The 12,829-nt window shown below is 38.0% G+C and overlaps 1 protein-coding gene across 3 annotated transcripts; it reads left to right on the forward strand.

Moving 5' to 3' along the window:
- Positions 1-1,577: 1,577 nt before the first annotated feature.
- Positions 1,578-9,171, forward strand: Alg1 (ALG1, chitobiosyldiphosphodolichol beta-mannosyltransferase). 3 transcript variants are annotated; one of them, XM_071678597.1, is made up of 3 exons: positions 1,578-1,731; positions 4,062-4,189; positions 7,584-9,171. In XM_071678597.1, the coding sequence occupies exon 3, from the start codon at positions 7,595-7,597 to the stop codon at positions 8,933-8,935; it is 1,341 nt and encodes a 446-aa protein (XP_071534698.1). In that variant the 5' UTR covers positions 1,578-1,731; positions 4,062-4,189; positions 7,584-7,594; the 3' UTR covers positions 8,936-9,171. The 3 variants fall into 3 exon arrangements, with proteins under 3 accessions (XP_071534698.1, XP_071534699.1, XP_071534701.1); XM_071678598.1 differs by lacking the exon at positions 1,578-1,731 and adding an exon at positions 3,300-3,408; XM_071678600.1 differs by lacking the exons at positions 1,578-1,731; positions 4,062-4,189 and adding an exon at positions 4,959-5,051.
- Positions 9,172-12,829: the final 3,658 nt, after the last annotated feature.

The raw sequence follows: 12,829 nt of genomic DNA on the forward strand, positions 1-12,829 counted from the left end.
AGATAGAGCATCTGCTTCCTGTTTCACCATACCGTAGCACAGAAAACTACTGACATCAGTACGCATACCAGGCTGTACTACTTCCACATATGATGAAACTGACAAAAATAATTCCATTAAACAAATGAAGGGATCCTAGGGACACCAACTAAAGCCCAAACATGATTCTAAATCCAAACTTGGTTATGCATAACAACAGAACAGCGCTCATAACATCAAACTTAATGTACCTAATCTCTGATAACGAAGAATCGATTGTTATTACTATGGTTTTGCTCAAGAGCCTTTGATAAATATGAAAGTCCTTATGACTTAAGCTGTATAACTCGTATTAAGAATCAATCTCACACTTACATCTTATCATAACATTGTGTAATCCCAAATAATGGAAGAGAAAAAACTCTAAAACAGACACAGGAGTTTTCAGGGTAACATTTTAGGTCCCCTTTTGCTTCACCTTTACATCGGTGATGAAGGTTTTAGAAGTACGTTTAAACACAGTAGCAACGATGACTACACAAATGTTGTGTGGGCACTAGATGAGTTGCTTTTGCTAGTGCAGAAGCAAGACAAAATGCAAAACAGTAGTCCCGTGGTGCTGTTACTTGAGGGAAAAAAAGCATTGTCGGAGTTCTGTGGTGCTGCTGCAGGAAGGAAAGGGTATTGCCGGGGTCTTGTGCTGCTACTGCAGGAGGGATGGTACTGTATAGACCCCTAGTCCTGATAGTGTGTGGAGCGGAATGTGATGTCTAAAGCCAAAGTACTGTCAAAGCTGGACTGAAATCACAGGTAAGAAATTGGGAAGGAATACAAAACGAAAAAAAAAAAAAAATGAAATACAAGAGTGTGAAGCAAGTCCAACCAGCTGTGACTACCCGGCTAACTTCATCCAAACCTGGCAGGGATGACCCCTTCTCAAAACTGTATGTATTGACCATGATCACAAGCCAAGGTGGCCGCTGTAACAAATAAATCGAGGTGGGTTCGTTGGTTAGTTACCTAAGCATTAACGTAAAGCTATTTCCAATCGGAAAATCTTCAGGTTATAAAGATGATTTCATCACCACATACTATCTCATCATCTGTGTGATCATTAACGCCACCAACATCAGGTCATGAGCACCATCAGGAAAATATTTGACATCATGCATTCACGATAATTGTAAGACCATATACGATCTTTACATATAACACCTGTCAGGCGAGCAATATAATTACATTCGTATAGTTTACAACACAAATTTACGAAATTATCTAACATTTCAAGCGTTTAGCTAACTTAATCCTTTAGACAGGAAACCAGGTAGAATACTTTCGAATTCCTGAGACTTTTTACAAGAAATGGAAAAAAAATTAAACTATCACAAAAAAAAATCATATAAAAAGTATAGAAATCTTTTAATAACCCTTTGAAAAAATTCCACAATACTTTTATTAAATCCTTCATCAAAGTTAATAAAGTTCTTTGTATATTACTCCAAATACCTATCATTTCCGTCAGTATCTTTCAAAGAAATCCTACAATTTTAAGCCTCGTCTTGAATAATAAACTTAAAAGCATGCCGGTTGCACACGTCAACACCAAACAAAGTTCCCCGAACCATAGAAGGAAAATAAAGCGTTTCTGAGACGCAGTCACGCGGCCCCTACGTCACTCAATCAGCTGGAGTCATAACAAACATGTACCCGTGAGAGCGTTTAATATATTTCACCCACCTGTTACTCCACCAGGTATGTGTCACAAGTTTTCATGAAAAGCATTGGGAAATCATAACCCTTGTTTGTATTTCCAAACGGGGGTTAGGGGAGATACTGTCGTGAATGCCAACTTTTGCCCGAGGGCCCGAATTTGCTACTGAAATGACGTGGAGCAAGATGCTTAATCTGTAGGTTCATATATGTATCTCACTTATCTAATAAACTAATTTTTGACTAGTTAGGTTAGCGATTGTTTTCATGGGTATTTATTTGGTGTGGTCCCTTACTAGGAATGAAAGAGTCTAAGTGGTTATTATGCCGATGGCTTTACTGGCATTTGGTGCGTCACATAAGTGAGAAGCATGACTCAAGTGCTGGGTAGTACTGAAATAATTGCACCTGTAAAATTGCAGTATAGAGGTGTATTTAGGAATTAAGGAAAAGTTAAGGATAAGTCCAATTTAGCTCTAACCCTTCTATTTTTGGATATTGAAATCTTTTGTTTTGTAAATCCAGTTTAGCTCCATACTACTTTTATTTTTGGATATTACTGTGTGGAGGGTGAAACTAGAGAGACTATGAAATTGATTTAACGAAAGAAGGGTAAGAGCTCACAAAGTGTGGGATGAAAGAAAATAAAAGACCTAAAGATGGTAAGCCTAACATTATTTAGAGACCCCCCCCCATGTCTCCTTGACACTCTCTTATCCCAGAAAATTCTGAATATTATTGTTTAAATCAATCATGAGTATATGATGCTCTGATTGATTTATGATCCCCACAAAGGGCAGCCAGTTTTTCTTGATAACAAATCTCAGCTGCATTCACTTCACACCGACATGCACACAGCAGCAGCACGCTCGATCTATGGTCCTACTTTGTGGACTTGACTGGCTTCCTGTGCCTCTGGTAGCCCTTTAGAAGGGGATCTTAGGGGAGGAAAGTACATTTTCAGTGATAGCAATTGGTAATTATTCATATACTTTATGCCTCCTTATTGATTTTCTTGTTAGTAATAAGTTCACAGGAAAATTGAATTGATTCCAGAAATAAGAATATTGTAGGGGAGAATCATTTGCTTTATTTTTTTCTTTGTAAAGTTCCACCCCTGGTGCATCACAAAAATAGCTTTGAAATATAAGTGATTTTGATTTGTAATAGTAGTGGACTGCATGGAGAAAAGAGCAAAGTAGCCGCATGATTCGATTGCTCCTTTTTGTTTTACATGGAAAACGCCTCCAGAAATCGAAAGAATGGATGAAAACATAACTTTATTTCTCCAGCAAGTGACACATACTGTATTTTTAATGTTATTTGAAAAATAACATACGAACAGATACCTAAACACATTCTTCTCCATGGGATGGGATTCACTGTAGATGGAATATGAGTGATTTTGATTTGTTATGGTAATATACGTGTGGAGAACAGAACAAAGAGTTGCAGAGCATGATAGTCAGTATTTTTTTTATTGTACATTGATGAATAGTAACAGGGTAGCGAAGATTGGAGAAAACTATATTGTTCATTAATGTAACGGTAGGCAAAACAACTCTAGAAACGAAAAAAATGTATGAAACCTAATTTACTTGAGCTTCTAATGCTTGCTGTATTTTCAGCATTTGAGAAATAGTGTAAGAACTGGTACTTATGCACGTTCTTCACCATAGGATGGGATACACTGAAAATCATGGGCTTTGGTTGAATTAGGTGAGGATTCATTAGTAATGTAGATTTCTTGAAATATTCTACAGTTCCCCTGATCTTCATTACCCTTCCTTCTTTTTTTCATACAAGATTGTTGTTTCCCTCTATCAACATATTTATCAAACTGTAGAGTAAAAAAGATTAATCCAAATCACACTTTGCTAGTCTTACTGTATTCTCCATACTTTACACTATCAGTGATATTCCAAAGTTAATTTCATTGTATCCTGAAACTGAAAGTTTGCATTTCCTTTTTTTATAATTTGGTTTCATTGTGTAAATGTTAATCATTTGTGGTTGCTAAGTAGCTGATGATTGTTCTGAGTTCTTTGTTTTATATGTTGAAGTTTTAGGTTTTCTTTTGAGAAGATGAATGAACCAGCAGGTGAGGCATAGTGTATATATGCAGTATGTCTATCATACACATACACATATATATATCCATGAGTGTGACTTGAGTTTTATTTTTCTTATAGTAAATTCAGCATTGCTGGTGAAACTCATAACTGATCATTTAAGAAACAAACATTATTTATTTTACGGAATACAGCTAAATACTTATAATCATAAATATTCTTAATTTACAAGAGTCATCTTTATATTTTAAAGTTTGATTTGAATTTTCTCAGTATGTGAGCTCTCTAATGTCATTCCAGAATGAATTGCCAAAGCATCACTGGCAGATAACAAAATATTGTATGGAGAAGCAGGAAGGAGTGGAACCATCATATACATCATCATCCAGGACCAACTGATGTACATGAATCTCTTATATGTGTGCCAAGTAAGTACCTATTTTCGGGATGAACACATTTCATTGTATACCTCACATTACATGGTAAATGAAAAATCTGACTACTTTATGTAAAGTGTTTCAATGACATTATAAGGATAGTGGTTCTAATTCATGCAAAGTGAAGGATGTGATAGAATTGGTTTGATGTTAGACTTCTGTCTCTAAAACTTGCAGTTGACCCTTGAAGTTAGGAAGATAAACACTTCCAGTTACGTTGTAACGCTTTACAATCAAACTTCACTCCTGTTGTTTTCAGAGAATTCAGTTTACTGTTGTTATGCCGGGCAAGAAAATAGTAATCACAGAAGAAAGGTTTAAAGTTCCTTGATGAATTGGATGGTGTTAGTGTTGAGTACTTCCTTGAAAATGGGAAGAAATGAGGTACTAAAGAAAACAACTGGAAATAAAGCAGAAGTTAGTGAATGATTGGAACAATCGAAGTGAGAGCAATAAGTGCACTGAAAGTTTGAATTGTAATATATTACAGAAAAGAGGGCACTATGGGCGTAAACCTCTATCCCTGCACGAATAAATAAGCAGTCTTACACACTTAGTTTTTCTTGAATTTAGTGTAAAGCACATATTAAAGACATAGGAAATTGACTTTTTATGTATAATATTCTATATTTTTTGAATTAATATGAATTTTAATGAATTTTTATATTTTCTAAATGCTTTGAGGCATTACTCTCAGCAGTATGCACAGGAACATAGGGCTGTCATGATAAGAGACTGTATTTATGTGAAGATAAAGCTCAAAAGATAAGATAGAGTACTTTTTAGGTCACATCTCCTTTGTTTAGTTGTATATACTACAGAACACTGATAAGTCACGTCAGCTTCATTGCCAGTAAGTTGGATTAAAAGGAAATATGTTGGTAAATCTTTGTGTATCAAGTTGTAAAGACTTTTGAAATGTTTTATGAACTATACTGGAATGGCAGTACATGTAAAACTATAATTTTCTGCTTGAATGTAATTCTATTACTTTGAATAATTATGCAAATTTGAGAAACATGAAAAAGAAATCCCAGAATGGACAGATGATTAAGGTGATTTTCTTGGTGTTAACCTTTTCATTGCACCATTAGATTTTGGGGATATTTCCCTAAATTTGTAACTGCACCCTGAAATGAGCATGACATTTACATATCAAGCATTGATATTTATTGGAAACTATATTAAACAATGGAAATATAGATTTTCAAGAAAATATTTAAGATTTGTAGAAAAAGCATTGTTCAGTTTCCACCTCAAGGAGGTGGCAAAATAAAAGGGATGAACCAAAACAAATCTAAAAGGGTACAGACCAACTACTGCAGAAATAGAGCAAAATTCCTCAGTTCAGTCGGGATCTATCTGGGTATTTTGGGAGAGGGCCCTATGGTCCAATTTGGGTAAAATTAATGAAATTGAGAATAACTGAAATTTCAAATATGGTAACCAAAATGGTACATTTAATTGTATGCCTCAGTCATGGCCATCTTCAATTCCTTATGTATGAATATATAGCCCATCCAATGCTAGGGTACCTATTTATTTACTAGCCTTTAGAAGAGGATGAACAGTTGAGTTGGGTGTGAGTCGACTGCTCTGTCCAGAATTTGAACCCTTGTGAGTCTCCACCAGTGTTTCATTAAGGCAAAGTGGAAAGAAACTGCCACATTATCAAATGGTGATTCGGCCAATAATCTGCCAGAGAGTACCAGAACAATACCCTTATAAGTCCCTCTTTAGTTATTGTAATTTCTTTTATACATAATAGCTTCTCTTGCCTTAAGGTTTTTCCAGGAACATATGAACTGTGACCTCAGTTGCACACATCCACTCACTAGTTATCATGTGAAACCAGGGCAGTATGATAGAGAATAGATATCTTATACTGCATATCATGATGTCATGGTGTTCATAATTTCCTAAATTATGGTGAAATTATGATGATGTAAGCATAGCTAGTGTACGTGACATTGATGAAGTACTTCTCCTCAAGTTACTTTTGTTTACATTTGTGTGACTGAAGTTGCTTAGAGATGGCAGACACTTTTGAGATGAGGGGAATGCTCTTAAGTGTTATTCTAACGGGAAAAATATTTTGGCTGCTGTGGTATAGGTTGATTTATACAATTAACGATCAACTTTCAGTTGTATTAGTGAAAGGTATAAGGAGTAAGTTATTGAAAGCTCTCCATGAGTTAGCTTTTAAATTTACCGTTATTTTATATTTTTGTAGATTGAGTTGTGATTGTGTTTATGTTAGGGATGAATTGTGGTTACAGAAAAAGGAAAGAAATTGGGGCATGTTGACAAAGGGCTGGAGCTTTTCTCAAATCTTGAGAGGTATATCTGATCTTAGAAGTCTGGCTGGGCTTACTGGATATATATTGTAATGTTTTTGCAAAACTGATGTTTTGCTTTTATTAATACATTGAAAGCTGAGGTTTTTATGCATGGATCTGAGACATTACTGCATGTGCTAGGGCAATGTGGGATTCTACAGAAAGGTGTAAGGTCACTAGTATTTGATACAATAGTTTGCCACCTCAGAGATGAGTCGTTGCTTGCTGTGAATGACTTTCGCATCCTCATATGTACATACAGTATTGTTCTTTCTTTTTCTTTCATACTATTCGCCATTTCCCGCGTTAGCGAGGTAGCGCCAAGAACAGAGAGCTGGGCCTTTGAGGGAATATCCTCACCTAGCTATCCCCTCAAATTGTGGTTTTTAATTTTTAATCACTATGAATACATTGCAGGCAAGTGCAGTACACATGTAAAAGTGAAACCTGTGATCATAGTGGTCATACATTTTTTACTCTATTATTACCCATCCCAATGGCAGTTGGCTGTAACTTTAGTTTTGAATTCTAATCCTCATATGAGAGGATATTGTTCTAACCCTTCCAACTATAGTTCTGTTGATCAAACTTCTACTGTATCACATCTTTGAATCCCTCCAAAGCTTCCATCTCCATAAACTTCTCAAATCTCACAGTCCTCTCTCTTATCATTAGCATGGCTTTTTGAAAAGCAAATTCCATGGATGACATCATTTCCTGTCTTAATCATGTTTGGTCATCATCTCTGAGAGACTTTGGGAAGACACTTTTGACAGGGTATGGCATCAAAATATCATCTTCTGGCTCTCCTCTTTTGCATCTTCCCCCTTACTTTGTTCTGTCATATCTTGCTTCCTTGCTAGCATATCAGTAATTGCTGATGGACTGACATTTCTCTCTTTCTCTAGCAGCAGTGGTGCCCCTTGGGGTTTTATCCTGTTTTCTATACCCTTCATCCATTTTATTAACACTTTTTTCTTCAGTAGATGGCCAAATGCATTCATGATGTTAGTTACTGCCCTCCTTTAATTTTCCTTTTTTTTCAGACTTAGTGAAAATGAGTGGAGAATATGAAACTGAGCGGGAGCAAGTGGCTGTGGTGGTGTTAGGGGACCTTGGCCACTCTCCACGTATGAATTATCATGCACTCTCACTCTCTGAAGAAGGCTATGAAGTCAATCTTGTGGGATTTGCTGGTTCAGAGCCACAAGATGAAGTATTAAATGATGAACATATCACTCTTACATATATGAGACCTTCCCCTGATGTTTTCAGCAGATTGCCTAAACTAATAACTTTCATCTTCAAGGTTCTTTGGCAAGCCATTATTTTGTTTTTTACGTTAGTTACTGGACCAAGAAGCAAAAAACTTCTTTTGCAAAATCCTCCAGGAGTTCCTGCAATGCCTGTGTGTTGGTTGTATTGTTTTCTTACCAGAAGCAAATTTATTGTGGACTGGCATAATTATGGTTACACCATCCTTGCCCTATCACTTAGGAAGAACCATCCTCTTGTATACATTTATCAAATGATAGAAAAAATCTTTGGTAAACTTGCCCATGGTGGATTATGTGTCAGCAAGGCCATGAAGATTGATTTAGAGCAAAACTGGGGCATTAGGAAAATAACTGTGTTATATGATCGTCCTGCAGCAAGGTTTCATCCAATATCAGTTGAAGAGAAACATAACGTTCTTTTGAAGCTCTCCTCTACATACTCATGTTTCTCTAGTTCCTCACCAGACAAAACAGTCTTTACAGAAAGATATGCAGATGGAAGAGTATCAGAATGTGAAGACCGACCAGCACTTTTAGTATCATCAACCAGCTGGACAGAGGATGAAGATTTTTCCATTCTTTTCCATGCCTTACAAGATTATGAACATGTACGTCAAGAATTTCCAGATCACTACCCTCCTCTTATAGTTGTGGTGACAGGTAAAGGTCCCATGAAATCTCACTATATGTCAGTTATATCAGAACAGCAGTGGATGCATGTAGGAGTCATTACCCCGTGGTTGTCTGCTGAAGATTATCCTAAATTACTTGCATCTGCTGATCTTGGAGTATGTTTGCATTATTCCTCCTCAGGCTTGGATTTACCCATGAAGGTAGTGGACATGTTTGGGAGTTGCCTTCCAGTTGCAGCGATAAATTACTTAGCTCTTCCTGAATTGGTGCATCACAATGAAAATGGACTAGTATTCAATAACAAAGAGGAACTTGCCAACCTTTTGCAAGACTGGTTTCGTGGATTTCCTCGTGAAACTGCAGTCAAGGAAACATATTACGACTTCTATAAGAATATTGATGAGTTTCGAAAACTGAAGTGGCACCCTTGCTGGATATGTAATTCTCTTCCACTTTTCAGAGATGAAATACTAGAGAAAAATCAATAATTGTGTGAAATGAGGTACTCATTCAAAGTAATTTTATATTTGTAACATCATGACATTTTGAGATGTTGGTTTGAGCTCAAGGTGAAAATGTTGGTATGGTCATAAGAAGGATTAATTATTGATAAAATGTTTATATATTTCTCTATGAATATTTTAAGAGGTTTTGTGTATTAATAGCATCTTTGTAAAACCATATTCTTTTCCACTGTCATTGGAAGAATAAATATCTTATTTTGGGTGGTATTTCACTTGTTACCACGTAATGATCTGACAATTTTGGCTTCCTAAGAAATAAGTGTTGAGAGCATAATGGGCTTTACTCTAAGGAAACTTGTATTTACTATGTGTTTCTAAGGCAATGATTTAACAGTATTTGTTTGGTAGAGGTCTGTACAGATGCAAGTACAGCAATAAATCATGAACAGATACTGTATACACCACTCATGTGACTGTCACCTACAGCTGAAAGGCCTGAAGCAGTTACACGAATGTCATGAAAAGATGGTAAACAATGGTAAACATTGTTTATATTTAAATATATATTTATCCCCCCCATACATTTTCTGGCCCCATTCTTTCACCCCTTTTAGTCACCTACACCACACAGGGAATACAAGGGAAGTATTCTTTCTCTCTGATCCCCAGGGATAATATATATATATATCCCTGGGGATAGGGGATTAAGAATACTTCCCACGTATTCCCTGCGTGTCGTAGAAGGTGACTAAAAGGGGAGGGAGCGGGGGGCTGGAAATCCTCCCCTCTCGTTTTTTTTTTTTTTTTTTTTTTTTTTTTTTTTTAAATTTTCCAAAAGAAGGAACAGAGGGGGCCAGTTGAGGATATTCCGAAAAAAGGCCCAGTCCTCTGTTCTTAGCGCTACCTCGCTAACGCGGGAAATGGCGAATAGTTTAAAAGAAAGAAAGAATATATATATATATATATATATATATATATATATATATATATATATATATATATATATATATTGGGCACATGGAGAGAATGAGTGAGGAAAGATTGACCAAGAGGATATATGTGTCGGAGGTGGAGGGAACGAGGAGAAGAGGGAGACCAAATTGGAGGTGGAAAGATGGAGTGAAAAAGATTTTGTGTGATCGGGGCCTGAACATGCAGGAGGGTGAAAGGAGGGCAAGGAATAGAGTGAATTGGAGCGATGTGGTATACAGGGTTTGACGTGCTGTCAGTGGATTGAATCAGGGCATGTGAAGCGTCTGGGGTAAACCATGGAAAGCTGTGTAGGTATGTATATTTGCGTGTGTGGACGTGTGTATGTACATGTGTATGGGGGGGGGGGTTGGGCCATTTCTTTCGTCTGTTTCCTTGCGCTACCTCGCAAACGCGGGAGACAGCGACAAAGTATAAAAAAAAAAAAAAAAAAAAAAAAAATATATATATATATATATATATATATATTATTTATTTCATTTATTTTGCTTTGTCGCTGTCTCCCGCGTTTGCGAGGTAGCGCAAGGAAACAGACGAAAGAGATGGCCCAACCCACCCCCATACACATGTATATACATACACGTCCACATACGCAAATATACATACCTATACATCTCAATGTACACATATATATACACACACAGACACATACATATATACCCATGCACACAATTCACAGTGTCTGCCTTTATTCATTTCCATCGCCACCTCGCCACACATGGAGTACCATCACCCTCCCCCGTCATGTGTGCGAGGTAGCGCTAGGAAAAGACAACAAAGGCCCCATTCGTTCACACTCGGTCTCTAGCTGTCATGCAATAATGCCCGAAACCACAGCTCCCTTTCCACATCCAGGCCCCACACAACTTTCCATGGTTTACCCCAGACGCTTCACATGCCCTGATTCAATCCAGTGACAGCACGTCAACCCCGGTATACCACATCGATCCAGTTCACTCCATTCCTTGCCCGTCTTTCACCCTCCTGCATGTTCAGGCCCCGATCACTCAAAATCTTTTTCACTCCATCTTTCCACCTCCAATTTGGTCTCCTACTTCTCCTCGTTCCCTCCACCTCCGACACATATATCCTCTAGGTCAATCTTTCCCCCCTCATTCTCTCCATGTGCCCAAACCATTTCAAAACACCCTCTTCTGCTCTCTCAACCACGCTCTTTTTATTTCCACACATCTCTCTTACCCTTACATTACTTACTCGATCAAACCACCTCACACCACACATTGTCCTCAAACATCTCATTTCCAGCACATATATATATATATATATATATATATATATATATATTTTTTTTTTTTTTTTTTTTTTTATACTTTGTCGCTGTCTCCCGCGTTTGCGAGGTAGCGCAAGGAAACAGACGAAAGAAATGGCCCAACCCCCCCCCCCATACACATGTACATACACACGTCCACACACGCAAATATACATACCTACACAGCTTTCCATGGTTTACCCCAGACGCTTCACATGCCTTGCTTCAATCCACTGACAGCACGTCAACCCCTGTATACCACATGACTCCAATTCACTCTATTTCTTGCCCTCCTTTCACCCTCCTGCATGTTCAGGCCCCGATCACACAAAATCTTTTTCACTCCATCTTTCCACCTCCAATTTGGTCTCCCTCTTCTCCTCGTTCCCTCCACCTCCGACACATATATCCTCTTGGTCAATCTCTCCTCACTCATTCTCTCCATGTGCCCAAACCATTTCAAAACACCCTCTTCTGCTCTCTCAACCACGCTCTTTTTATTTCCACACATCTCTCTTACCCTTACGTTACTTACTCGATCAAACCACCTCACACCACACATTGTCCTCAAACATCTCATTTCCAGCACATCCATCCTCCTGCGCACATCTCTATCCATAGCCCACGCCTCGCAACCATACAACATTGTTGGAACCACTATTCCCTCAAACATACCCATTTTTGCTTTCCGAGATAATGTTCTCGACTTCCACACATTTTTCAAGGCTCCCAAAATTTTCGCCCCCTCCCCCACCCTATGATCCACTTCCGCTTCCATGGTTCCATCCGCTGCCAGATCCACTCCCAGATATCTAAAACACTTCACTTCCTCCAGTTTTTCTCCATTCAAACTCACCTCCCAATTGACTTGACCCTCACCCCTACTGTACCTAATAACCTTGCTCTTATTCACATTTACTCTCAACTTTCTTCTTCCACACACTTTACCAAACTCAGTCACCAGCTTCTGCAGTTTCTCACATGAATCAGCCACCAGCGCTGTATCATCAGCGAACAACAACTGACTCACTTCCCAAGCTCTCTCATCCCCAACAGACTTCATACTTGCCCCTCTTTCCAGGACTCTTGCATTTACCTCCCTTACAACCCCATCCATAAACAAATTAAACAACCATGGAGACATCACACACCCCTGCCGCAAACCTACATTCACTGAGAACCAATCACTTTCCTCTCTTCCTACACGTACACATGCCTTACATCCTCGATAAAAACTTTTCACTGCTTCTAACAACTTGCCTCCCACACCATATATTCTTAATACCTTCCACAGAGCATCTCTATATATATATATATTATCCCTGGGGATAGGGGAGAAAGAATACTTCCCATGTATTCCCTGCGTGTCGTAGAAGGCGACTAAAAGGGGAGGGAGCAGGTGGCTGGAAATCCTCCCCTCTCGTTTTTTTTTAATTTTCCCAAAGAAGGAACAGAGAAGGGGGTCAGGTGAGGATATTCCCTCTAAGGCCCAGTCCTCTGTTCTTAACGCTACCTCGCTAACACGGGAAATGGCGAATAGTATGAAAAATATATATATATATATATATATATATATATATATATATATATATATATATATATAGCAGAAGAGGGTGTTTTGAAATGGTGTGGTCACTTGGAGAGAATGAGTGAAGAAA

The sequence above is a fragment of the Panulirus ornatus genome, chromosome 28 (genome assembly GCF_036320965.1).
Source record: "Panulirus ornatus isolate Po-2019 chromosome 28, ASM3632096v1, whole genome shotgun sequence".
NCBI lineage: Eukaryota > Metazoa > Arthropoda > Malacostraca > Decapoda > Palinuridae > Panulirus > Panulirus ornatus.